This window comes from Nomascus leucogenys, chromosome 17 (genome assembly GCF_006542625.1).
Source record: "Nomascus leucogenys isolate Asia chromosome 17, Asia_NLE_v1, whole genome shotgun sequence".
In the NCBI taxonomy this organism is placed as follows: Eukaryota; Metazoa; Chordata; class Mammalia; order Primates; family Hylobatidae; genus Nomascus; species Nomascus leucogenys.
The window spans coordinates 31,955,815-31,983,498 of NC_044397.1; the positions used below are offsets into that span (position 1 = coordinate 31,955,815).

The following is a 27,684-nucleotide window of genomic DNA, read 5'->3' on the forward strand; positions in this document are numbered from 1 at the left end:
TCCATTCTTACGGGCTACAAGTACCCGGAGGTGATTGAGAATTCCTAACTCCTCCATTTCCTGGAGAAAAAGGACACGTCAGGCCCAAGAAGACTCACTGTCTGTTGCTTTCCTAGCTTGGGGTCCTTTTTGAGGCTTGCCATACCAAATCTCTACCATCCACTGTGTTTCAACAAAACCTTCCCAGCATCTTGAGAAATGAGAGTATAACTGTGGGCTAAAATGGTGCATTGCTACAAAAACGGACAATTTATCCATTGATTTCTCTACTTTACAAAATATTTGAAGTAGATTAAAAATAGTTGAGTCACTTGAAGTGAAATTTTAAGACAGATGAATAGCGTTTTCATATTCTCCAGTGGAGTTGCCTGAGGGCAGGATTTGAAAACATATTCAGGTCACATAGAGAAGTACTCCTGCCAGGAACAGGCTTTTTAACAGACCTCTGTGTCTAGAAATGTCTCTGTGTGTGCGTGAATGCCTATGAACTCTAGAAGACCGGATTTTAGGGAACCCGGGGGCGGTGCCTGCTGGGTTTTATGACAGGCCATTGTGGTTTCCCACCCAGGACACAGATCTGGTGCCCAGCGACATTGCGGCGGGCCTCGCCCTGCTTCATCAGCAACAGGACAATATCAGGAACAACCAAGAGCCTGCCCAGGTGGTCAGCCATGCCCCAGGGAGCTCCCAGGTGAGGCTGGCTTCATGGAGTGTCCAGTTCTGACACTTAACACCTTTTGGTGGGTCTTCAGAATCATACAGCTAACCTATAGCAATTTCCTCCTCCCTTCCTTCCCCTTTTTCCTCCCCACCCCTTCCCCTCTGCTCCCCACCCCTTCCCTCTTCCCCTCCCCTCCCCACCACTTCCCCTTCCCCTCCCCTTCTCCTCCCACCCCTTTCCCCTTCTCCTCCCACCCCTTTCCCCTTCTCCTCCCACCCCTTCCCCTCCCCTTCTCCTTCCTTCCCCTCCCCTCCCACCCCTTCCCCCTCCCCTCCCCACCCTTTCCCCCTCCCCTCCCCTTCTCCTCCCACCCTTCCCCCTTCTCCTCCCACCCCTTCCCCCTTCCCCTCCCCTTCTCCTCCCACACCTTCCCCCTCCCCCTCCCCTCCCCACCCTTCCCCCCTCCCCTCCCCACCCTTCCCCCCCTCCCCCCTCCCCTCCCCCCCCCCCCCCCTCCCCTCCCCACCCCACCCTTCCCCCTCCCCTCCCCACCCCTTCCCCCTCCCCTCCCCACCCCTTCCCCCTCCCCTCCCCACCCCTTCCCCTCCCCACCCCTTCCCCTCCCCACCCTTCCCCTCCCCACCCCTTCCCCTTCCCCTCCCCACCCCTTCCCGCTTCCCCTCCCCACCCCTTCCCGCTTCCCCTCCCCACCCCTTCCCCTCCCCTCCCCACTCCTTACCCCTTCCCCTCCCCCCACTCCTTACCCCTTCCCCTCCCCTCCACACCCCTTCCCTCTTCCCCCTTCCCCACCCCTTCCCCTTCCCCTCCCCTCCCACCCCTTCCCCTCCCCTCCCCACCCCTTCCCCTCCCCTCCCCACCCCTTCCCCCTCCCCTCCCCACCCCTTCCCCCTCCCTCCCCACCCCTTCTCCTCCCCACCCCTTCCCCTCCCCACCCCTTCCCGCTTCCCCTCCCCACCCCTTCCCGCTTCCCTCCCACCCCTTCCCCTCCCCTCCCCACTCCTTACCCCTTCCCCTCCCCCACTCCTACCCCTTCCCCTCCCTCCACACCCCTTCCCTCTTCCCCTTCCCCACCCCTTCCCCCTTCCCTCCCCTCCCCACCACTTCCCCGTCTCCCACCCCTTCCCCCTTCCCCTCCCCTTCTCCTCCCACCCCCTCCCCTCCCCACCCCTTCCCCCTCCCCTCCCTACCCCTTCCCCCTTCCCCTCCCCTTCTCCTCCCACCCCTTCCCCCTCCCCTCCCCACCGCTTCCCCCCCCCTCCCCACCCCTTTCCTCTTCCCCTCCCCTCCCAACCCCTTCCTCCTTCCTCTCCCCTCCCCTGCCCTCCACACCCCCTGCCCTGCCCTCCCCTCCCCTCCCCTCCCCTGCCCTCACCTCTCCACCCCTGCCCTCACCTCCCCTCTCCTCCTCTTCCCTCCCCTCCCCCACCTTTTTTTTTTTTTTTTTTTTTTTTTTTTTTTTTCTTTTGAGACGGAGTCTTGCTCTGTCGCCCAGGCTGGAGTGCAGTGGCGCAATCTCAGCTCACTGCAAGCTCCGCCTTCCAGGTTCACGCCATTCTCCTGCCTCAGCCTCTCCGAGTAGCTGGGACTACAGGCGCCCGCCACCACGCCCGGCTAATTTTTTATATTTTTAGTAGAGATGGGATTTCACTGTGGTCTCGATCTCCTGACCTCGTGATCCGCCCGCCTCGGCCTCCCAAAGTGCTGGGATTACAAGCGTGAGCCACCGCGCCCAGCCTCCCCTCTCCTTTTTTTCTTTTTCTTTTTTGAGACGGAGTTTTGCTCTTGTTGCTCAGGCTGGAGTGCAATGACACAATTGGCTCACCTCAATCTCCACCTCCCTGGTTCATGTGATTCTCCTGCCTCAGCCTCCGGAGTAGCTAGGATTACAGGCGCATGCCACCACACTCAGCTAATTTTTTGTATTTTTTAGTAGAGATGGGGTTTTGCCATGTTGGCCAGGCCGGTCTCAAACTCATGACCTCAGGTAATCTGCCTGCCTCGGCTTCCCACAGTGCTGGGATTACAGGTGTGAGCCACCACACGGGGCATATTTTTCAGTTTTTTAACTTTTATTTTAGGTTCAGGGGTATATGAGCCGGGTTGTTACACAGGTAAACTCATGTCACGATGGTTTGTTGTAAAGATTATTTTGTTACCCAGGTACTAAGCCTAGGACCCTACAGCAGTTTCATTAGCAGCTGGGTTGGAATCTGATTGGCGGCTTCCATTGGTTCCATTGCATCACCTGTCAGGTGAGGCATCTTCATATCACCTGGAGTTCAGGTAGTGGGAACGCATTCCTGGCCACTTTATCATCCATCATATCTTTATTTTTTATTTTATTTTATTTTTTGAGACAGAGTCACTCTGTCGCCCAGGCTGGAGTGCAATGGCACGATCCTGGCTCACTGCAACCTCTACCTCCTTACTTCAAGCAATTCTCCTGCCTCAGCCTCCACAGTAGCTGGGACTACAAGGCGTTCACCACCACGCCCAGCTAATTTTTGTATTTTTAGTAGAGACGAGTTTCACCGTGTTGGCCAGGCTGTTCTTGAACTCTTAGCCTCAAGTGATTTGCCAGCCTTGGCCCCCCAAAGTGCTGGGATTACAGGCGTGAGCCACTGCACCCGGCCACACCCATCATATCTTTGAAGGCTTGTGTTTTAGGAAATTTGCTGTTCAATTCTATGCATTAGAACAATTCCTCCTGGGATGGGGACTGCGATTCTCCCTGGGCATGTTTGCTTTCTTCTCTGGGGCTGGGGGCAGAAACAGTTCAGCTTTGCTTGGTGATAGTTTTCCTGCTACAGGTTGTTACATTTTTGAGAAAGAAAATTGCACATAGACGGTATGTATTTTCGCTGCTCCTGGTTAAGCCACTCAGTTCTTGGCAGCTCATGTGTGGCAGCGGCATGGAAATGTACTAGTTTCAGGCATCTAGATAGGAAGCGCTGGCTCATTTCAGCAAAGACACCAGAGAAGTCATTGGAGTGTTTTTTTACTGTTAACTTCCCCTGTGCTTGCTGCATTCCTATAAAATGAGGAGTCAGGCCGGACGTGGTGGCTCACTCCTGGCTTCCCAGCACTTTGGGAGGCCAAGGCAGGTTGATCACCTGAGGTCAGGAGTTCGAGACCAGCCTGGCCAACATGGTGAAACCCCGTCTCTACTAAAAATACAAAAATTAGCCAGGCGTGGTGGCAGGTGCCTGTAGTCCCAATGACTGGGGAGGCTGAGGCAGGGGAATTGCTTGAACCTGGGAGGCAGAGGTTGCAGTGAGCTGAGATTGTGCCACTGCACTCCGGCCTGGTGACAGAGTGAGACTCTGTCTAAAAAAAAAAAAAAAAAAAAAAAAGATGAGGAGTCCATGTCAGTCCGTATTGAAGGAGCAGTTTTGCCTGTGGGCGTCTGAGAGTTCTATTCAGTGAAGGAGCAGGAAGAGTCAGGAATGAGTTCAGGTTTCAGATCTCAGTGTGTCGATCCTCTGTGTCAGGAGTTCCCTTAATAAACAGTAGTTTTTGTCCTTCTCTTGTAGGAAGCTGATCTGGATGCAGAATTAGAAAACTGCCATCATTACATGCAGTTTGCAGCAGCGGCCTATGGGTGGCCTCTCTACATCTACAGAAACCCCCTCACGGGGCTGTGCAGGATTGGTGGTGACTGGTGGGTTGGCACAGTCTGAGCCTCCATAGCCATATTTCCCTTAAAAAAAAAAAAAAGCTTTCTATTTTGAGATATTTCAAAAATTTGAAAGAACAGTGCAAAGAACTCCCATGAATCCTTTACCTAGAGTCACCAGCTGTGACTCATCTGGTCACATGTGCTGTATCTCTCTCTCTCTCTCTTTCTCTCTCTCTCTCTGTATATATATATATATAATGTACATGTATTTTTTTTTCCCTGAACCATTTTATTTTTCTCTTTTTGAGACAGAGTTTTACCCTTGCTGCCCAGGCTGGAGTGCAATGGCGTGATCTCAGCTCGCCGCAACCTCTGTCTCCCATGCTCAAGTGGTGCTACTGGCTCAGCCTCCTGAGTAGTTGGGATTACAGGTGCCCGCCACCATGCCCAGCTAATTTTCATTTTTTGAGATGGAGTTTCGCTCTGTCGCCCAGGCTGGAGTGCAGTGTCACAATCTTGGCTCACTGCAAGCTCCGCCTCCCTGGTTCATGCCATTCTCCTGCCTCAGCCTCCCGAGTAACTGGGACTACAGGCACCTGCCACCACGCCTGGCTAATTGTTTGTATTTTTAGTAGAGATGGGGTTTCACTGTGTTAGCCAGGATGGTCTCAATCTCCTGACCTCGTGATCCGCCCACCTCGGCCTCCCAAAGTGCTGGGATTACAAACATGAGCCACCACGCCCGGCCACACGCGGCTAATTTTCTATTTTTAGTAGAGACGGGGTTTCACCATATTGGCCAGGCTGGTCTGGAACTCCTGACCTCGTGGTTCGCCTGCCTCACCCTCCCAAAGTGCTGGGATTACAGGCGTCAGCCACCAGGCCCGGTCTCAGGTAATTTTTGTATGTTTAGTAGAGATGGGGTTTCCCCATGTTGACCAGGCTGGTCTGGAACTCCTGACCTCAAGTGATCTGCCTGCCTCAGCCTCCCAGAGTTCTGGGATTACAAGGTGTGAGCCACTGTGCCCAGCCCCAGTAATACCCTTTTTAGCAATTTTTTTCTCCAATCCAGGATGATGCGTTGCATCTAGTTGCCGTGTCTCTTTGGTCTCCTTCAAGTTGTAAGTTTCTCAGCCATTCTTTCCTTTATGATATTGACATTTTGAAGAGGGCAGTGCAGATATTTTGTAGAAGGGCCCTCACTTTGCATTTGTGTGATGGTTTCCCCATGATTAGATTTATGTTTTGCATTTTTGGCGGGAATGGTCCATGACAGCCATCCTTCCTAGTGTATCATATCGGGGATACACGATGCCAGTTTGTCCCATTTCTGGTGATACTAACATTGATTGCTTGACTGAGGTGGTGACTGCCAGCCTTGAGACCATTTAACTGTCTTGTCCCAGGCCGAGCGTGGTGTCTCAGACCTGTAATCCCAGCACTTTGGGAGGCCGAGGCCGGCAGATCACTTGAGCTCAGGAGTTTGAGACCAGCCTGGGCAACCTGGCAAAACTCCATCTCACTAAAAATATAAAAATTAGCTGGGTGTAACAGTGTGTACCTGTAGTCCCAGGTGCTTGGGAGGCTGAGGCAGGAGAAACACTTGAGCCCAGGAGGCTGAGGTTGCAGTGAGCCAGGGTTGCACCACTGCACTCCAGCCTGGGTGACAGAGCAAGACCCTGTCTTAAAAAATAAATAAATATATATGTCTGTGTCCCACCAAGCGCAGTGGCTCATGCCTATAATCCCAGCACTTTGGAAGGCCAAAGCGGGTGGATCACCTGAGGTCAGGAGTTCAAGATCATCCTGACCAACAGGGTGACACCCCGTCTCTACTAAAAATACAGAAATTAGCTGGGCTTGGTGGCGTACACCTGTAATCACAGCTACTTGGGAGGCTGAGGCAGGAGAATCGCTTGAACCAGGGAGTTGGAGGTTGCAGTGAGTGGAGATCACACCATTGCACTCCAGCCTAAGCAACAGAGCAAGACTCTGTCTCAAAAAGAAAAAAAAAAAAAAAGAAACCGAAACAAAATAAAAAACAAATAAATGTCCTATCCCTCTCTGAATTCTCATCTGGCAGTACAGCATCCATTGATTCTTATCTGAATCACTTATTACCTGGATGGTGGCAAAATTGTGATTTTTCTTTCTTTCTTTTTTTGAGACGGAGTCTCACGATCCTGGCTCACTGCAACCTCCATCTCCCAGGTTCAAGTGATTCTCCTGCCTCAGCCTCCCAAGTAGCTGGGATTACAGGCCCGCACCACCATACTCGGCTAATTTTTTGTAACTTTAATAGAGATGGGTTTTCGCTGTGTTGGCCAGGCTGGTCCAACTCCTGACCTCAGGTGATCCACCAGCCTTGGCTTCCCAAAGTGGTTGGATTACAGGCATGAGCCACCGCACCTGGTCAAAATTGTGATTTTTCTAGGTTCATCATTTCTTCTACGTTAATTGTCATTCTCCTGTAAAAAAGAGCTTTTTATCCCTACATCTTTTTGTCAATGTGGATTTATAGATTCTTAAATTATTCAGTGGGTTGTAATTGTTACTGTTCATTTTGTAGTAAGTACAGTGTTTATTTGATGCTCAAAATGTCCCAGATTTTGTCCTGCAGACTGGCTCCTATGTTCTTTTCATATGACCCCATCATGTTTTGAGCACTTCCTAACCTCTTGATTTTGCTTTTTCTTTTTTGGGGACTGTTGCCCAGGCTAGAGTATAGTGGTATCATCACAGCTTACTGTAACACCACACCCTTAACCTCCTGGGCTCAAGTGATCCACCTGCCTCGGTCTCCCAAAGTCCTGGGATTACAGGTGTAAGCCACCATGCCTGGCCTATGTATTTATTTTAAAGATCATGAGATTATACTAATTTTGTTTGTTTGTTTGTCTTTTAAGAGACGGGGTTCTCTCACCTCAGCCTCCCAAGTAGCTGGGACTACAGGCATGCAGTGCCAGACCTGGATAATTTTTTTAAATGTTTTAAATTAATAAATTTCTTTTTAGAGACAGTTTTGCTTTGTTGCCCAGGCTGGTCTCCAACACTTGAGCGATCCTCCCACCTCAGCCTCCCAAAGTTCTGGCATCATGAGCATCAGTCCCCTGGCCCTGATATCTTTTAATTCTAATCCAAAGCCACAGAGCTTCTCTTTGCTTCTCCACATCATGTCTGCAAAGAGAAGCCTGGCTCCCAGCAACATCAGCGTGGGTTACCCACGCTCAGTCCCCCATTACTAAGAAAATAGTTTCAGAATTGCTATACCCAGTTCCACTACAAAAAGGGCATCTGCTAAGTAGAGTTTGTGATTTGTTTGTAGTTTTTTTAGTTTTTATTTTTATTTATTTTAATTTAATTTAATTGTATTTTTTAATTGTATTTTGTATCACTCTGTCGCCTAGGCTGGAGTGCGGTGGCGCGATCTCAGCTCACTGCAACCTCTGCTTCCTGGTTGCAAGCAAGTCTCCTGCCTCAGCGTCCCGAGTAGCTGGGATTACAGGCGCCTGCCGCCACACCTGGCTGAGTTTTATATTTTTAGTAGAGGTGGGGTTTCAGCATATTGGCCAGACTGGTCTCGAACTCCTGACTTCAGGTGATCCACCTGCCTCGATCTCCCAAAGTGCCGGATTACAGACGTGAGCCACCACTCCCGTCCTCTTTTTGTTTTTTAAATGTAGAGCACAGTACTCAAAAGTTACTTATATGATTTCTTTTCTTATTTATTTTCTACAGAGTTGGCTGTGTTGTTCATTTGGACAGGTTTGGTTTACCTACTTCTGTTGGCATTCAGTTTTAGGGACTTGCCCATCCTTGTTGATTAATTTTTTGAATATAGAAATCATTAACATGATGCCAGAAGTCAGAACTCTTTCCAAGAAGTGTACACAGAGAAGTATTATCTTTAATAAGCCATTCCAGGCCCAGCGCAGTGGCTCACGCCTATAATCCCAGCACTTTGGGAGGCCAAGACGGGCAGTTCACCTGAGGTCAGGAGTTTAAAACCATCCTGGCCAACACAGCGAAACTCTGTCTCTACTGAAAATACAAAAACTAGCCGGGCATGGGGACGCACACATGTAATCCCAGCTACTCAGGAGGCTGAGGCAGGGGAATCGCTTGAACCTGGGAGGCGGAGGTTGCGGTGACCCGAGATTGTACCACTGTACTCCAGCTTGGGTGACAGAGTGAGGCTCCATCTCAATCAATCAATAAATCAATAAAATAAGTTTTAAAAAGCCATTCCATGTCAGCCAGCCTAAGTCCTGAGAATTGTCCGCTCTGGTCCTCGCATCTCTGGGAGAATGTGGCGGTGAGGGTTGACATTCCTTGCTAAGTGGCTCTGTTCGGCACAGTAACGTCTTTGTCCTCCTTTTTTTAGCTGCAGAAGCAGAACCGCAGACTATGACTTGGTCGGAGGCGATCAGCTCAACTGTCACTTCGGCTCCATCCTGCACACCACAGGGCTGCAGTACAGGGACTTCATCCACGTCAGCTTCCATGACAAGGTGTGGACACTGCGGGCGGCGGCTCTTCTTTTGGGTCCCGGAGCCCTTAAGAGATTCTGATGGAAGTTATGAATTATTCTTCCCGTAATTCATAGACACACAAACACACTCTTAAGTCCTGTGTACCATTTCAGAGGGGCCACAGATCCTGGGGAAGCCACACAGATGCCCTGGTGCAGGTTCAGAACCCAGGTTTCACGTAAGATAGAGACGTCTTCATCAGAGATAGTGCACTGCGTTTCTTACTTCGCCCTTCTGTTGAGCAGCAGTGAAGTCTCTCAGTATTAATCCTGCATGGCCTTCTGGGGTTTGTATCATCCTGGGTCGTGAGCTCCATCAGTAGTGTAGTGTAGCGGGTCTGGCACTCTGCGGGGGGTCACCGTCACCTGGGGAGAAGCTGCAAAAGCCAGCTGTGGACCGGGCACAGCGGCTCACACCTGTAATCCCAGCACTTTGAGAGGCTGAGGTGGGTGGATCACAAGGTCAGGAGTTCGAGACCAGCCTGGCCAATATGGTGAAACCCCATCTCTACCAAAAATACAAAACTTAGCTGGGCGTGGTGGCGTGGGCTTGTAGTCTCTGCTGGTCGGGAGGCTGAGGCATGAGAATCACTTGAATCCGGGAGGCGGAGGTTACAGTGAGTCGAGATCGCGCCATTGCACTCCAGCCTAGGCGACAGAGCACGACTCTGTCTCAAAAAAAAAAAAAGCCAGCTGTGTGTGGCTGCAGTGCTGTGTGCTCAGTGTCGCTCGGTGTCTCTCCAGGTGATTCTCGTACGCACCGCAGCGGGAGGCCTGCTGGCGCAGATCGGTGGCTCTCACACCTTGCTGCCCAATAGAACCTCTTGAGGAGCTTTTAAAACTGCTGAAGTCCAGGCCGCACCCTGGGTCCGTTAAATCCGAATCTCTGGGGAGGTCAGAGAGAGGCTAAGAAAACAAAGATCCTTTTTCATGTAGAGCAGCGTGGTTTATGAAGGCCAGTCCTTGCCAGAGTGAGTCCCACTGTGTAGTGAGCATGAGTGGAGAGGCGGTGTCCCCTCCTCTCCGTGCTGCAGGAATTGGGCTGTCATCGCAGACACTGCAGGGCTCTGACTTTGCATGCTGGTGCATGTGTTCACTGTTTAGGCCCCATGCTTGTTTCTTGCTCCTGCAGGTTTACGAGCTGCCATTTTTAGTGGCTCTGGATCACAGGAAAGAGTCTGTTGTGGTTGCTGTGAGGGGGACCATGTCTCTGCAGGTAACGTTGGAACCTGACTTTCCAGCCCTGGGAGTGGGGTGCAGGAGCGGGATCCCACAGATGCTCGGCTGGGGAAAACTGTCAGTAACCACATGAGACACAGGGGAAAATGGTGAGGACAGAAAATGAGGATGTGAGCCTGGGGTTGGGAAATACTCCCTTTGCAAAAAGGGATGAAGCTGTTTCGTCTTCACTGAGAACTGTCAGCAGCAGAGCAGCCGGCAGGTTGGCCCCCCCGCCACAGGAGCTCCCAGAGGGCACCTGCTTGACCCCCTCCTGCCTAACTTCCCTGTGCCCAGCCAGGCCCCACACCTGGGAGTCCTCCCGGGGAATTCCTGCACCAGAACCAGATGGCGGCAGTGAGTCAGTCTTGCTGCTGAGAGTCATGCCCCCGGCCACCAGCCCCGCTGCAGGCTCTGGGTTTGGATCCTCACAGACCCTCGTGGCCTGCCCTTCTCCAGGTGCGGCCAGGACTGCCTATATCCATCCCCAGCCCGTGGCCCCTCTTCTATCTTCCTCAGTCCATACTCCTGGGCCCCTTGGAGATGCCAGGCGACGCTTTCCTTGTCGAAGCTTGCTTCTCTCCATTCCGGTTTCCTCCTGGCCACTCCTCAGTCTCATTTCCCGTTCTTATCTGCTGACGCAGAAAATGAGTTGAGACTCCAGAGCCTGTGCACTCAGCCATCTTCTGCTCCTGACTGGCTCTGGGGCGCGCCCTGTTCACGTCAGCTCTGCCATCGTCCCCCCGTTGCCCATTTAAGAAGCAGTGGCACCTGTAATTCCAGCAGTTTGGGAGGCCGAGGCGGGTGGATCATGAGGTCAAGAGATCAAGACCATCCTGGCCAACATGGTGAAACCTCGTCTCTACTAAAAATACAAAAAATTAGCCAGGCATGGTGGTGGGCGCCTGTAGTCCCAGCTACTCAGGAGGCTGAGGCAGGAGAATCACTTGAACCCGGGAGGCAGAGGTTGCAGTGAGCTGAGATTGCACCACTGCACTCCAGCCTGGAGACAGTGAGACTCCGTCTCAAAAAAAAAAAAAAAAAAGCCAGCCATGGTGGCGGGCACCTGTAGTCCCAGATACTCAGGAGGCTGAGGCAGGAGAATTGCTTGAACCCGGGAGGTGGAGGTTGCAGTGAGCTGAGATTGCGCCATTGCACTCCAGCCTGGCGACAGAGTGAGACTCCGTCTCAAAAGAAGCAGTGGCGTCGTCTGTGGTTTCTGTGCACCCTGTCTGCTGTGTGTGAAGTTCCTGCCCCAGCCTGTGTGGCCCCCTCTCCATTTCCAGCACCATGGCCCCGCTTCTGGCCCCAGTCCTCTAGCTTCCCATCTCCATCCTTGTCTAGTCTCATATCCCCAGTCTGTTTGATTGTTTGTTTGTTTCTGAGACAGGGTCTCGCTCTGTTGCCCAGGGTGGAGTATGATGGTACAGTCACCTCACTGCAGCCTCCACCTCCCGGGCTCAAGTGATCCTCCTGCCTCAGCCTCTCAAGTAGTTGGGACTACAGGCATGTGCTACTACACCCAGCTAATTTTTTCTATTTTTGTAGAGACAGGATCTCACTATGTTGCCCAGGCTGGTCTCACACTCCTGGGCTGTAGCCATCCACTCTCCTCAGCGTCTGCCCATTGTCCTGTCCATCAAGGACTCACTCTAGAACACGGGTCAGATCTTACCCTCCTGCTCAGAAACCTCCAGTGGCTTCCCATTGCCTTTATTGATTTATCTTTAAATTTTCTTTTTTTAATTCCAACTTTTATTTTAGATTCAGAGGGTACATGTGCAGATTTGTAGCTGGGTATACTGCGTGATGCTGAGGTTTGGGGTACTGTTGATCCCGTCTCCCCAGTACTGAGCATAGTACCCAGTGGTTAGGTTTTCAGCCCTTCCCCCCGCCCTCCTCTAGTAGCCCCAGTGTCTATTGTCCCCTCTTTGTGTCCACGAATACCCAATGTTGAGCTTCCACTGTCACATCAGACCATGCGGTGTTTTCTTTTCTGGGTCTGCGTTAATTCGCTGAGGATGATGGCCCGCAGCTGCATCCGTTGCTGCAGAGGACATGATTCTGCGCTTTTCTATGGCTGGGCCCACTGTCTTTAACATCAAGTTTGTGTCTCTTATCATAGCTCTGGGTGTTTTACCCAGCAGCCTCCCCCACGCCCACTCTGCAGCCTGGACGCCAGTGCCGGGGCCTCCAGCCCAGCAGCACAGCACTCGCCTGTGGACCTTTTCAAATATGGCTGGTGTGGGGCCACGCCCAGGGCCCCAGCCAGTGGGTCCTGCTGCCCCTGTGGGGAGGACGCCGCCTGGCCTCTCTGCTTTCACAACAGCCTCTTCCTTCAGCTCTGGCTCTGGCGTCACCTCCTCCAGGGAGCCACCCCTGCGCCTGGGTTGTGCCCTGTCCTCTGACTTGGCACCGCCTGGCCCTTGCTGCGGCGCTAGTCTGGGCCTCCTCCTCTCCACAGTTTCACCTGTTACGGGGCTCCTGAGGACAGGAACCAGGCTTTATTCAAAACCCTGGTACAGGCTCTGTGCCGCGGGGTCCTTAGAATATGTGTGTGTGATGGGGAAGGCGCAGGGCATGTCTTAGGCACACTCCATGGTCCCCTCCACCCTTCACGCCTGGCCCAGAGCTGGTCGTGCCATCGGGGCCCCCAGGAGCCACCGCTGGGTTTCCCTCCTGAATTTAGGGTTCAGTCCCAGGACTGAACCAGGAGACGGTGCCATCCCTGCCATCCTCCACAGAAGTGTCAGGAGCAGGGACCACCTGTCATTCTCCCACCCTGCCTATCACAGGCTGACAGCCGCTTCTGCAACGCCCTTTTTACAGGATGTCCTTACGGACCTGTCAGCGGAGAGCGAGGTGCTGGATGTGGAGTGTGAGGTGCAGGACCGCCTGGCACACAAGGTACGAGCGCGGGCTCGTGTGTCTGTCCTGTGAATGCTGACCGCGCAGCAGATGGGCGCCTCGGGCCAGGGGCTGCACAGAGCCTGCGCTGCCTGTTCCTCCTGTGCTGATTCTCACAGCAGCCCTGGGAGGCTGTGGGATTTTGTTTGTTCTAAGAGAGAGAAGCCTGTTCAGAGAGCACGAGTACCTTGCCTGGAGTCGCATGGCTACTGGAATAAGTAGCAGGTTGGGCATTTGAGCCCAGCTCTGTGGCTTTTCCTTCTCTCTGTGTGTGTTTTCTGAGAGGCAGTCTCCCTGTGTTGCCCAGGCTGGTCTTGACCTCCTGGGCTCAAGTAATCCTCCTGCCTCAGCCTCCCAGAGTGTTGGGATTAAGGGCGTGAGCCACCACACCCAGCCTCTGAATTAATTCAAGTAGTACATTCTGATGGTGAAGAAAAGCTTCATCAAAGCTCAGAGCAGCAGAGAGCGCACCAGGCCCTCAGGAGGCAGGCCCACCCCGCGGGCGCTCTGCCGGGTCATTCACATGTTCTCTATGCGGATGGCAGATGGCACGGTGCCAGGCTCACAGTTTCATGCTCACTGTGCTATGGGTGTGAGGCTGCCTCAGCTCCTCCCGAAGGAATGAAAACCCCCTCCCCAGAGTAGAGGGGTGGGGGTTTCTAGTTTTGGGGGTTTCCTATAACTGTGGTGAGATATTTCTGACACACATTGGTCAGTTTCACTGTTCGTTGGTCGTTAGCGTGCAGTTCCGGGCATCCAGCGCGTTCACAGTGCCGTGTGCCCGTGTCCAGTCTCAGCACCCCCAACACAAGCTCTGAACCCATCACCACTCACTTCCCCTTCTTCCCTTCCACTGCCTCTGGGAGCCTCTGTTCTACTTTGTCTCTACAAGTCGTCTCTTCTGGGAACCCCACAGAAGGATTTGTCCTTTTGTCACTGGCCTGTTTCTTTTTTTTTTGAGATGGAGTCTTGCTCTGTCATCCAGGCTGGAGTGCAGTGGTGCCATCACAGCTCACTGCAGCCTCCGCCTCCCAGGTTCAAGCAATTCTCCTGTCTTAGCCTCCCAAGTAGCCGGGACTACAGGCGCACATCACCACACCCAGCTGATTTTTGTATTTTTAGTAGAGATGTTAGCCAGGATGGTCTCAATCTCTTGACCTCATGATCCACCCACCTCAGCCTCCCAAATTGCTAGGATTACAGGTGTGAGCCACCACACCTGGACTGTTTTTGTTTTTGAGACAGGGTCTCGTTCTGTCACCCAGGCTGGAGTGCAGTGGTGCAATCATAGCTCACTGCAGCCTCCATCTCCCAGGCTCAAGTGATCTTCCCACCTCAGCCTCACAAGTAGCTGGGATTACAGGCGTGTGCCACCATGCCTGGCTAATTTTCTACTTTTTATTTTGTAGAGATGGGGTCTCGCTATGTTGCCCAGACTGGTCTTGAATCTCCTGGGCTCAAGCAGTCCTCTTGCCTCAGTCTCCCAAAGTGCTGGGATTGCAGGCATGAGCCACCACGCCCAGCCCTTTGCTTTTTTGTATGCCAGTTCACAAAAGACTCCAGTTTGACTGTTACTGGGCGTGTGTGAGGAAAGGAGGAACTGTAAGCCTTAGTACAGAGATGCCCCAGAAAGCCGTCAGGGGCCAGGGGGCTTGGCCTGGGTGGATCTGCTCAGGCAAAGGCTTTATGTGACCAGAAGCTGAGGACCCCCGGCCTGGCTGGCAGCTGAGGCCCCCACATGCTGGGTTCATATTTTAGTGACAGTTCATCCCTTGGGTCGGGAAGGCTGCCGCTGAGGGCTTGTCCTGTGCTCTTGGCTTCATTTGTGCCAAGTCGCGCTGAGTTTGGCTCTGATGCTGTCCACAGTAATCGGACTCCAAACCTGTGTGGCCGAAAGGGCCTTGGCGTTTGTTGTTGGATGTGCGCCGGGGAGGCTCGCCAGCAGCAGCTTAGTCCACGTCCTGCTGGGCTCTGCCTGCCCGGCACCAGCCACAGGGTAGGTGCCCAGTGAGTGTGGCCTGGAGTTGACTGCATCCCACCGTCACGGGAGAGAGAAAGGGCATCTGGGGATTTGTTAAGAAGTGCTGTCAGGGCCGGGTGCAGTGGCTCACACCTGTAATCCCAGCACTTTGAGGTCAGGAGTTTGAGACCAGCCTGGCCAACATGGTAAAACCCCATCTCCACTGAAAATACAAAAATTAGCCAGGTGTGGTGGTGAGCGCCTGTAATTCCAGCTACTCGGGAGGCTGAGGCAGGAGAATCGCTTGAACCCAAGACTCTGTCTCAAAAACAAAGTGCCATTTGAATGCACATAGAGTGTGCCTTTTTAAAAGTTTTCTTATATGATGGCTGGGTTCAGCATTCTACTTGCAGAATTATTTAATTCTTAGAAACTTGTAGTTGCAGCCAGGTGCGGTAGCTCACGCCTGTAATCCCAGCACTTTGGGAGGCTGAGGCGGGCAGATCATGAAGTCAGGAGATCGAGACCATCCTGGCTAACACGGTGAAACCCCGTCTCTACTAAAAATACAAAAAAATTAGCCGGGCGTGGTGGCGGGCGCCTGTAGTCCCAGCTATTTGGGAGGCTGAGGCAGGAGAATGGCATGAACCCGGGAGGCGGAGCTTGCAGTGAGCCAAGATTGCACCACTGCACTCCAGCCTGGGCGACAGAGCGAGACTCCGTCTCAAAAAAAAAAAAAAAAAAAAGAAACTTGTAGTTGCTTTAGGGATGACCAAAAAGAATCTCCCATCTTCTGTGGGGTTTCCTCTACCCCATCCTGTTAGAATATTAGCTGCATGGGACAGGGGCCAGGCCCGCTTTTCTCTGAGCCCAGCACAGGAGCACGGTGATGAAGCATTTTGAAGATATTTTTGATTGACAGGGTCATTTCTTCCCTGGCACTGCTTTTCCTTTTTAAAAATTTTTTGAGGGCTTAACTGCATGTAGGGAATGGCTTTATTTTTTTTCTTTTATTTATTATTTTTATAATGATTATTTTTCAGAAACAGAGTCTCACTGTGGCACCCAAGCTGGAGTGCTGTGGTGCAATCATAGTTCACTGTAACCTTGAATTCCTGGGCTCAAGTGATCCTCCTGCCTCAGCCTCCCAAAGTGTTGGGATTACAGGCATGAGCCACCTGCTTAATTTTCAAGAAGTCTGTTTCAGAGGACAGATGTATATGTTAGAAAATTTTAAATTTTTGCTGGGCACAGTGGCTCACATCTGTAATCTCAGCACTTTGGGAGGCTCAGGCGGGCGGATCACGAGGTCAGGAGTTTGAGACTAGCCTGGCCAACATGGTGAAACCCTGTCTCTACTAAAAATACAAAAATTAGCTGGGCGTGGTGGTACATGCCTATAATCCCAGTTACTCAGGAGGCTGAGGCAGGAGAATCGCTTGAACCCGGGAGGCAGAGGTTGCAGTGAGCCGAGATGGCACCACTGCACTCCAGCCTGGGCAATAGAGCAAGACTCTGTCATTCATTCATTCATTCATTCATAAATAAATAAATAAAATTTTATTTACTTTTTGAAGCTAAAGCCAAACCTGACCACCCTAAAACTCACTTCTGATGGTTTAGTTTTATCTTTGCAAGAACAGTGGATGCTTATCAGTGTCTTTGATTCAGAACTTCATGGATTTTGTAGTTGTTTTAGAGAAATGGGGTCTTGCTATGTTGCCCAGGCTGGTCTCAACCTCATGCGCTCCAGTGATCTTCCTGCCTCCGCCTCCCAAATAGCTCAGATTGCAGGTGTGAGCCACTTGGCGCAGCTCTAGAACTTTATGTTTAAATGTTATTTAAAAAGTCTACATCTGACCAGCCATAGGAACTTGGCTGAAGTAAATTGTGATATGTTCACACAGCACAAAACGGTGTAGCCACAGAAAAAGCCATAGAAATGTATCTGTGGAAAGATTTTTGGTTGTTTTGGGGATTTTTTTTTGAGACTGTCTCACTCTACTGCCCAGTGGTACGATGATAACTCACTGCAGCCTGAACTTTCTGTGCTCAAGCGACCCTCCCACCTCAGCCTCCCGAGTAGCTGGACTATAGGCGCTCGCCACCAAGCCCTGTTAATTTTTTTTTTTTAGTAGAGTCAGGATCCAGGCTGGTCTTGTATTTTTATTTTAGTAGAGACTATGTCGCCCAGGCTGGTCTTGAACTCCTGGGCTCAAGTGTCCTCCTGCCTTGGCCTCCCAAAGTGCTGGGATTAGAAGCGTGTGCCACCGCACCTGGCACCTGCTTCATGTCAGGCCCTGTGCAAGGTGCCAGGAGCACAGCCATGCACAATGGACGTGGCTGCTGATCCTGCAATCTCAGATCCCAGGAGATACTCACACATCAGTGCACAGCGTCATCCCACCTTGAGTCTCCACTGGGCCTGCCTTGTCTGAGGATTAACGGTCACCTTCTCTGTCTTTTTAGGGTATTTCTCAAGCTGCCAGATACGTTTACCGACGACTCATCAACGACGGGATTTTGAGCCAAGCCTTCAGCATTGCTCCTGTGAGATCTTTGTTCTTTCCGTGTCCTCTCTGGAGCTGTTGTTTTTACCCTTCACCTCATTCTACTGTCTGTCCTCTAGGAGTACCGGCTGGTCATCGTGGGCCACAGCCTTGGGGGCGGGGCGGCCGCCCTGTTGGCCACCATGCTCAGAGCCGCCTACCCGCAGGTCAGGTGCTACGCCTTCTCCCCGCCCCGGGGTCTGTGGAGGTGAGCCTTTGTTTTCCTGCTCCAACAGCTCGCTACTTACAAGTCATGTGGTCAAGACTCATGTTTTTTTTCTTTTATTTTCCTGAGACAGAGTCTCGCTCTGTCGCCCAGGCTGGAGTTCAGTGGCATGATCTCGGCTCACTGCAAGCTCCACCTCCCAGGTTCAAGCAGTTCTTCTGCCTCAGCCTCCCAAGTTGCAGGGACTACAGGTGCCCGCCACCATGCCAGCTAATTTTTGTATTTTTAGTAGTGGCGGGGTTTCACCATGTTGGGCAGGCTGGTCTCGAACTCCTGACCTCAAGTGATCCGCCCGCCTCGGCCTCCCAAAGTGTAGGGATTACAGGCGTGAGCCATCATACCCAGCTGAGGTTTGTGTTTTGAAGCGCTATTTCACAGAAGAAAGTCTGTCTAGCCTTTCTTAGACCTATCTGACCATACCTGTAATTTCCTAAATGATTTAATTCTAAGAGTCTTTTTTCAAGCAAACTTTAGTTTTTAGAGCAGTTTTAGGTTGACAGCAAAACTGAGCAGAAGGTTGTAGGGATTTCTCATACCCTCCCTCCCCACAAGCATGCACAGCCTCCCCCATTCTCACAGCCCCGGCAGAGGGGTCTGGTTGGCGACATCCATGCGCCTGGTGGGCACATTGCCCAGAGCCCATAGTGTGCTGAGCACTCCCTCTCGGGGGGGGGGGCATATGCCGCGGGTGGGGACACATACATAATGGACATGTTTAAAGACATTTTTATGAGTTTCAAAATTACTCTTTTTTTTTTTTTTTTTTTTTGAGACAGAGTGTTGCCCTGTTGCCCAGGCTGGACTGCAATAGCGTGATCTTGGCTCACTGCAACCTCCGTCTCCCAGGTTCAAGCAATTCTCCTGTCTCAGCCTCCTGAGTAGCTGGGACTACAGGCACCTGCCACCACACCTGGCTAATTTTTTGTATTTTTTTTAGTAGAGACGGGTTACACCATGTTAGCCAGGATGGTCTCGATCTCCTGTCTTCTGACCTCGTGATCCGCCCACCTCAGCCTCCCAAAGTGGTGGGATTACAGACATGAGCCACCACGCCTGGCTGAAAAGTACATTTTTTTTTTTGCTGATTCAGCATACTGACTGTTCTGTGTAACCTTTTGCCATGATTATAAAGGAAAATTATACCACTTTATTTCATTAAAATGAAATAAAGGCCAAGCGTGGTGGCTCATGCCTGTAATCCCGGCCCTTTGGGATGATTAAAAAGTAAGTCTGTAAAGAACAAAAAGAGCTTTTCTTTGCATACTTGGTTTCTTTGACGTATAGTTCACACAGGAAAAAAACAGGAGAATGTATAAGTGCTTAAATCTTTCCCTTGATACAGCAGTGTTCAGAATAATGAATTGTTGCCTAGCAGTCCACAGAGGCAGACATTAATTTTTTTTAAACTTAAAAACTTCAGTCGTCTGTTTTCTTGCTGTCTTTTTTTTTTTTATTGTTGACGCAGAGTGTCACTCAGTCTCCCCGGCTGGAGTGCAGTGGCACAGTCATGGCTCGCTATAGCCTCTGCCTCCTGTGCTCAGGTGATCTTCAGGCCTCAGCCTCCCAAGTAGCTGGGACCACAGGCGCACACCACCACATCCAGCTAATTTTTGTAAGGAACAGGGTCTTGCTATGTTGCCCAGGCTGGTCTTAAACTCCTGGGCCCGAGTGATCCTCCTGCCTCAGCCTCCCAGAGTGCTAGGATTAAAGGTGTTGAGCACTGTGCCTGGCCTCATTTTCTTGCTTTCTGGTACAACAGAATATTCTCAAGTTTTGGGCTTGAAATGAGCAAGTATTTTTTTTTTTCCGTCGTCCATATCTGGAATCAACCGTTTCTCCAAGGAATATTGGTTCCTTTTAGCAGGAAATGGTATTTCTGAACTGAAATCGGGGCACTAATAGTTCTCATTACCACAGGGCTGGTCATAATTTCCAGGCCTTTTCATTGGAAAGAGGTAGGAAAGGCTTTTGTTACACCAAAGAGAAAATGTAACCGTAGTGTACAGTGATACTTAAAGATCAGGAGGCTGGGCATGGTGGGTCACAGCTGTAATCCCAGCACTTTGGGAGGCTGAGGCAGGAGGATCACTTGAGCCCAGGAGATCGAGACCAGCCTGGGCAACATAGAAAGACCCCGTTCCTTACAAAAATTAGCTGGACGTGGTGACGCGTGCCTGTGGTCCCAGCTACCCGGGAGGCTGAGGCAGTAGGATTGCCTGAACCCAGGACGAAGAGGTTGTGGTGAGCCGAGATTGTGCCACTGCACTCCAGCCTGGGTGACAGAGCTAGACTCTGTCTCAAAAGAAAAAAAAAAAAAAAAAAATTGACGGGTGCAGTGGCTCACACCTGTAATCCCAGCACTTTGGGAGGCCAAGGCCGGCAGATCACGAGGTCAGGAATCAAGACCATCCTGGCTAACATGGTGAAACCCCATCTCTACTAAACATACAAAAAATTAGCTGGGCGTGGTGGTGGGCGCCTGTAGTCCCAGCTACTTGGGAGGCTGAGGCAGGAGAATGGCGTGAACCCGGGAGGTGGAGGTTGCAGTGAGCTGAGATTGCGCCACTGCACTCCAGCCTGGGAGACAGAGCGAGACTCTGTCTCAAAAAAAAAAAAAAAAAGTCCTTTCTATCACCTGAGAGGTAGAATATGGTGGTTTTGACTGGCGTTTCCATTATGTCCATGGCTGGAAAGAAGTGTGTCTGTGTTTCTCTCCTCCTGTTGATGAAAGGCTGCACCTTCTCTCTGCTCTTCCGCCTCTAGTTGTGGCTATTCACTTTCACCGCAAGTCCTGAGATGACCCCACAGCCCTCCTCTTTCTCCCAGCTGTGCGGGACCCACTATTGTGTGACTCATTGTTGGGAGCTGAAGGCAGCTCTGTGGATGGGTATTTGGAGGCTCCCAGCCTCTGCCAGTGCAGGTTCCGCCGCAGTGAATCGCCTGTTGCCTCTGCCACTTCATTTTTGCTGGGGCATCTTTTTTTTTTTTGAGATGGAGTCTTGCTCTGTCGCCCAGGCTGGAGTGCAGTGGCGTGATCTCAGTTCACTGCTGGTTCCGCCTCCCGGGTTCACGCCATTCTCCTGCCTCAGCCTCCTGAGTAGCTGGGACTACAGGCGCCCGCCACCACGCCTGGCTAGTTTTTTGTATTTTTAGTAGAGACGGGGTTTTACCGTATTAGCCAGGATGGTTTTGATCTCCTGACCTTGTGATCCACCCGCCTCAGCCTCCCAAAGTGCTGGGATTACAGGCGTGAGCCACCGCACCCGGCCGCCGGTGCATCGGAGTCTTCCAAGCGCGGTTTCTGGGTCAAAGGACAGATCCATGTGCTTGGTCCGCTTTGATGTCCAATTTGCGGTTTTAGCTGTGGGGCGTCTCTGTTCAACAGATATTGCGGCTTTAGTACGATCTGGCCAGTGAATCGCCGTAACTGAAGTTTCCCCTCCCCTCCCTTTAGAGAAGAGAGAACAGAGCTGAGGCCTGGGAACCTAACCCCTCAGTGTTACTGATTTCTTTCGTGGAAGCCCTTGTGGGCAGTGTCATCGTAAAGCTAACATCCTCTCCCTGTTTGGAATTTCAGCAAAGCTCTGCATGAGTATTCTCAGAGCTTCATCGTGTCGCTCGTCCTGGGGAAGGATGTGATTCCCAGGTAAGCCCACCTGGTGCTGCGCCCGGGGCTGGGGGGTTAGGAGTGCTGGGTCCCAGCCTCAGTGTGCCTCTTTGATAAACAGGCTCAGTGTGACCAACTTGGAAGATCTGAAGAGAAGAATCTTGCGAGTGGTCGCGCACTGCAATAAACCCAAGGTAGGCGGGTGCCTTGTTGAGAGGCTCTGCAGGACACAGGGCCTGTCCCTGAGATCCTGTGGAGAGCCAGGAGGAATTGCACCCTCAGTGCAGGGCACTCTCTATGCTGTTGCTGGAAGTTCTCCTTCCACCCTCTGATCAGATTCTGGGCTAGGACTCTGATGTCTAAGAAAGCAAATGGCTGCAGCAAGTGCAGGAAATGTCACAGGGAGGAAACAGGATCTGGGCTGGGCGCCGTGGTGCACGCCTGGAATCCCAGCATCTCAGGAGGCCAAGGCAGGAGGATCCCTTGAGGCCAACCTGGGCAACACAACAAGACCCTGTCTCTATTCTAAAAAAAAAGAAAGAAAATACTCTGGAGGAACTATCCGTTTGATTTTGCTTTCTGACAAACTTCTTAGTCCTGTCTTGTGACTAACAGTATGTTAATGTCTTTTGGCTTTGTTGTCCAAAAGCTTAGGAAGCGAGGCTGCCATATAGAGCTTAAGAGGTACGGGCACATTTATCTACACTGTGGATATCATGCAGTTATTAAAATGGTGATATGTGTCCACATCAAGGATTTTTTAACATGGTGGTAGAAATTTATGTCTGCTGGCCGGGCGCGGTGGGTCACGCCTGTAATCCCAGCACTTTGGGAGGCTAAGGCGGGCGGATCACCTGAATCAGGAGTTTGAGACCAGCCTGGTCGACATGGCAAAACCCCGTCTCTAGTAAAAATACAAAAATGAGCCAGGGGTGGTGGTGGGTGCCTGTAATCCCAGCTACTTGGGAGGCTGAGGCAGAAGAATCGCTTAAACCCAGGAGGCAGAGGTTGCATGAGCCAAGATCGCACCACTGCACTCCAGCCTGTGGGATAGTGAGGCTCTGTCTCCAAAAAGAAGAAATTTATGTTGGCCGATAGAGATAGATATCCATTGAAAAGTTCAAAAGAAAAAAAACTTAAAAATTATTCTTAAGAGATATGACTGACGGCAGAAAGTGGAGACAAAGAGATACAGATATATGAATTTTGACAAAAATTTGAAAATACATATGCCAAGTGTGGTTTTGTTTAGTGTGGGTAGAGATGATTTTTACTTGTTTAACCCCTTTGTTTTCTGACCTTTCTCATGGTTTTGTTCCTGATCAGAAAGAAGAAACACAATTTAAATTTTTCTCCTTACCAGTTACCTCCCTCAGTTTTTTCTTTTTTGAGACAGGGTCTCGCTCTGTCACACGGGCTGGAGTGCAGTGGCGCAGTCTTGGCACATTGCAGCCTCCCAAGTTCAAGTGATCCTCCCACCTCAGCCTCCTGAGTAGCTGGGACTACGCTGCAGGCACGTGCCACCACACCTGGCTAATTTTTGTATTTTTTGTAGAGACAGGGTCTCACCATGTTGCCCAGGCTGGTCTCAAACTTCTGGGCTGAGGCAATCTGCTTGCCTTGACCTCCCAAAGTGCGGGGATTACAGGTGTGAGCCACTGCTGTGCCCGGCCTAAAATTTTTTTTAGAAATTAATATCTAGGCCGGGCCCGGCGGCCCACGCCTGTAATCCCAGCACTTTGGGAGGCTGAGGTGGGCGGATAACCTGAGGTCAGGAGTTTGAGACCAGCCTGACCAACATGGAGAAACCCCGTCTCTACTAAAAATACAAAAAATTAGGCCGGGCACGGTGGCGCATGCCTGTAATCCCAGCACTTTGGGAGGCCGAGGCGGGTGGATCACGAGGTGAGGAGATCGAGACCACGGTGAAACCCCATCTCTATTAAAAATACCAAAAATTAGCCAGGTGTGGTGGCGGGCGCCTGTAGTCGCAGCTACTCTGGAGACTGAGGCAGGAGAATGGCGTGAACCCGGGAGGCGGAGCTTGCAGTGAGCTGAGATTGCGCCACTGCACTTCAGTCTGGGTGAGTGAGACTCCGTCTCAAAAAAAAAAAAAAAAAAAAAAAAAAAAAAAAATTAGCCGGGCATGGTGGCAGGAACCTGTAATCCCAGCTGCTCAGTAGGCTGAGGTAGGAGAATCGCTTGAACCTGGGAGGCAGATTGTGGTGCCAAGATCACGCCACTGCACTCCAGCCCATAGAAATTAATATATGCCTTTCAGGGAAGGGTAAAACTGATTTCCAGAATTGCTGGAAAATAATTAAGGGAAATATCCCTCACAGTCTGTATGGCTTAGTTTTTAATATTGCTCCACGTGTGATGGTTTTACTGCCCAAGAGAGAGCCCACACTCATGATCTGTGACTAGGCACGGGCGTTGGTCCTGAGCCGAGGTGGCTGCCACCCAAGCACAGCTTGCCGGTGCATCTTTGATGGTCTTTCAAGCGCGGTTTCTAGGTCAAAGGGCAGAAGATCCCTGTGCCTGGTCCGCCTTGGTGTTTCGGGAGGTCTCGGGTGACAGAGGGTGAGTGACAGCATTCTACTGCTTGGGTCTCGCCCTCAGTACAAGATCTTGTTGCACGGTTTGTGGTACGAACTGTTTGGAGGAAACCCCAACAACTTTCCCACGGAGCTGGATGGGGGCGACCAGGAAGTCCTGACACAGCCTCTTCTGGGGGAGCAGAGCCTACTGACGCGCTGGTCCCCGGCCTGCAGCTTCTCCAGCGACTCCCCACTGGACTCTTCTCCCAAGTACCCCCCTCTCTACCCTCCCGGCAGGATCATCCACCTGCAGGAGGAGGGCGCTTCGGGGCGGTGAGTGCGGCGTGGTGGGCAAGCAGGAGGAGCGCGGGGTCGGCCCTGGGGCCGCTTGGGAGTTGATGTCTCTTCTTTTCTGCTTCAGGTTTGGCTGCTGCTCTGCTGCTCACTATAGCGCCAAGTGGTCACATGAAGCGGAATTCAGCAAAATACTCATAGGTCCGAAGATGCTCACCGACCACATGCCAGACATCCTGATGCGGGCCTTGGACAGCCTGGTCTCCAACAGAGCGGCCTGCGTCTCCTGTCCAGCACAGGGGGTCTCCCGTGTGGACGTGGCCTGACCAGGGCCACTGGAAACTGTCCCAGGAACGATGGACTCACGCTTTTGTCCTTAAACTGACTTACCATCCGAGGAGTTCCCATGACGCCAAAACAGCGTATGTCCATCAACAGGAATCGGATGGGAACAGAATTCCACGGTCTCAATGACTTAACAGTTTATATGAAGTCATTGTGGCCATAACCGTAGCAGAAGCAGTGAGCACGCTCAGGTGATAGGAGGACTCCTGAGACCCAGCGACCGTGGAGACAGCCTCCGGAAGCCCTGACCCGCGGATGGATCCCTTGGCTGTCTGAGGACTGCTCCAGAAGAGCAGGAATCCAGGGCCCACCCAGAAGGCCGGGAACAGATCCTTAGCCTCCCAGCCCCAAGGCAGCCCTTTCAGCCAACTCGGTTTACAGGCGGGGTTTGTTTTTCAAACTGAGCTTCCTGGCTGTGCAAATGGAACTGTTGTGAGGGTATGGGCTGGGGTTTTCTCCTGGGCGTCACCAAGGGCAGCCCTGGGCTCTGGCTGGGGATGAAGATGAAACCTGATCAGGGAAGTGAGTGGAGCCCCCGGCCCCGGCCCCGGCCCCGGCCCCGCCCTGCTGAGCCACAGTCCCCCAGCCTGTTCCCACCGCCCAGTTGTTTCATTGTGTCCGCATCAAGAGTTGCTGATTGAATTCTTGCTACTCTTCTGGCTCTGGGGTCGGCCAGTGGATTCAGGAGTTAAAACAATAAAGCGCGTGTCACAGTAGCGCCTGTGTGTACAGCCGCGTGCTCTCTCATTGGGGATTTCCAGGTAGCGCTAATATACTGGGTGGTTGTAGGACAATGATGTTTCCAGGTTTTTTTTAAACCCTGGGTTTCTGGCTACAGATGGAAGACTGCACAAGCACTGATTTCACCCCCTCTGCCACCAGAAGCCCAACAGAATGACAGGAGAGATTTCTCCAAAAAAGCACAGACCCACAGGATGGGAAAAGACACCCCAACAGTCAGAGGACGCGCAGTACAGAACCTTAAGGGGGAAGGAAAGACATGAACTGACCCCAGCTTACAAGACCCTGGGCAGCTGTGAAGTGGGGCTGATGCAGACAAGCCCAGCTAAAGAGCAGGTTTGCTGGAAAGCGGGAAGAAACCTGGCCTGTCGTTTGCTCTGAGGTGGAAGGTGGGGACTGGGCACAAGCACAGTTGAGGGAAGGAGACTGTGCCCCTCCTGGATCCCCAAGTCTTCAAGGAGAAGATTCTCCCGGGAAATCTGACCTCAGAAGACACCTCTTGGGGCCTCTCTGCTGTCACAGCCATGCCACCTTACAGCTGTGTAAAGCCTGCAAAGGGCCCTTTAAAAACTTCAGGCCAGGCGCAGTGGCTCACGCCTGTAATCCCAGCACTTTGGGAGGCTGAGGCAGACAGACACTTGAGTCCACGAGTTCACAGCTGCAGTGAGCTGCGGTCACTCTGCACTGCACTCCAGCCTGGGTGACAGAGTAAGACCCTGTCTCACAGAAATAAAAAAGTACAACTTTAATTGAAATGCTGTAAGAGGCTGAGTACAGTGGCTCACGCCTGTAATCCCAGCACTTTGGGGAGGACAAAGTGGGCGGATCACCTGAGGTCAGGAGTTTGAGACCAGCCTGGCCAACATGGTGAACCCCTGTCTCTACTAAAAATACAAAAATTAGCCAGGAGAGGTGATGCGCACCTATAGCCCCAGCTATTCAGGAGACTGGCAGGAGAATCGCTTGAACCTGGGAGGCGGAGGTTGCAGTGAGCTGAGATCATGCCACTGCATTCCAGCCTGGGCAACAGAGCGAGACTCCGCCTCAAAAAAAAAAAAAAATAAGTAAATAGGCGTGGCGGCAGGTACCTGTAATCCCAGCTACTCGGGAGGTGAGGCAGGAGAATGGCTTGAGCCCAGGAGGCGGAGGCTGCAGTGAGCCGAGATTTGTTTCTAAACCCAATTCCTGCACTCACCTAGTGTCACAAAGGTACAAGATGGACTCGCTACATGATGTGACCCTCCTAGGGAACTGTTTCCAACTTCAACCTTTAAGCATGAGCCAAGGACTGCTGACACTAGAGGAACAAGACACCAAAAGAAACAGATGATGTGGGCAGAAGCTCCTAATGACCCATGCCATGGCTTGGGACTCAGAGAAAGCGCGGTGACTCAGAACTGACCCTGGAGGCTTCACAGTGGGGAGAGCGGAGAAGAGCTCCTGAAGATGAAAAGCATCAGACAAAATCCACAGCTCGGACGACAAACCAGGAAAAGAAAAAGGTTACGAGGCCACTCCAGGTCTGACATCTGAGTTTGAAAGTCACAAGTTTCCAAGATGGAAAGAGGCCACCAAGTGCACAACATGGTGGATAAAATAAACCCTAGGATGTGGAAGAGAAAAGGACAATCTCACAAGATTTAAGAAAAAAATACATCCCAACAGAAATGGCTAAGAAAGATCATGGAAGAACTGCCTTCAGAATTCTGAAGGGACTAGGTGCAGTGGCTCAGGCCTGTAATCATTCCATTTTGGGAGGCCAAAGTGGGAGGACTGCTTGAGCTCAAGACAAGTGTGGGCAACACAGCAAGACCCCGTCTCTACCAAAAAAAAAAAAAAAAAAAATTTTTTTTTTTTTTTTTTTTTTGAGATGGGAGTCTCACTATTGTTGCCCAAGCTGGAGCGCAGTGGCGTGATCTCGGCTCACTGCAACCTCGTCTCCCGGGTTCAAGCAATTCTCCTGCCTCAAGCCCCTAAGTAGCTGGGATCACAGGTGCGCACCACCACGCCTGGCTGATTTTTGTATTTTTAGTAGAGACGAGGTCTCACCATGTTGGCCAGGCTGGTCTCGAACCCCTGACCTCAAAAGATCCGCCCACCTTGGCCTCCCAAAGTGCTGGGATTACAGGAGTGAGCCACTGCGCCTGGCCAAAAATAAATTTTTTTAACCAAAGGGAGGCTGGGTGCAGTGGGCCAAGACTGTAGTCCCAGCTACTTGAGAGCCTGCAGTGGGAAGATCACTTGCGCCCAGGAGTTTGAGTCTAAGCCTGGTCAACATAGCAAGAGGCTGTCTCAAAAGAAAAAATCTGCAGTCTAAGCAACATAGTCAGATCCCATCTCTACAAAACAAAATTAGCTGGGCATGGTGGTGCACACCTGTAGTCCTATTCCTCGGGACTCTGAGCAGGACTGCTTGAACCCAGGTCTTCGAGGTCACAGGAAGCTGAGATCATGCTACTGCACTC

The 27,684-nt window shown here is 51.7% G+C and overlaps 1 protein-coding gene across 3 annotated transcripts in view; it reads left to right on the forward strand.

Annotated features, from left to right (window-relative positions):
* Positions 1-25,197, forward strand: part of DAGLB (diacylglycerol lipase beta) — a 37,806-nt gene extending 12,609 nt beyond the window's left edge. The window contains exons 5-15 of one of the 3 annotated variants that reach the window (XM_030796448.1): positions 569-691; positions 4,216-4,343; positions 8,686-8,812; positions 9,965-10,048; positions 12,880-12,957; positions 17,387-17,467; positions 17,547-17,674; positions 21,270-21,338; positions 21,421-21,493; positions 23,922-24,172; positions 24,261-25,197. In XM_030796448.1, the coding sequence (XP_030652308.1) occupies positions 569-691; positions 4,216-4,343; positions 8,686-8,812; positions 9,965-10,048; positions 12,880-12,957; positions 17,387-17,467; positions 17,547-17,674; positions 21,270-21,338; positions 21,421-21,493; positions 23,922-24,172; positions 24,261-24,459 (1,341 nt within the window). In that variant the 3' untranslated portion in view covers positions 24,460-25,197. The remainder of the gene's footprint in view (positions 1-568; positions 692-4,215; positions 4,344-8,685; positions 8,813-9,964; positions 10,049-12,879; positions 12,958-17,386; positions 17,468-17,546; positions 17,675-21,269; positions 21,339-21,420; positions 21,494-23,921; positions 24,173-24,260) is intronic. The other 2 variants (XM_030796449.1, XM_030796450.1) reach the window with 2 other exon arrangements.
* The last annotated feature ends 2,487 nt before the right edge of the window (positions 25,198-27,684 follow it).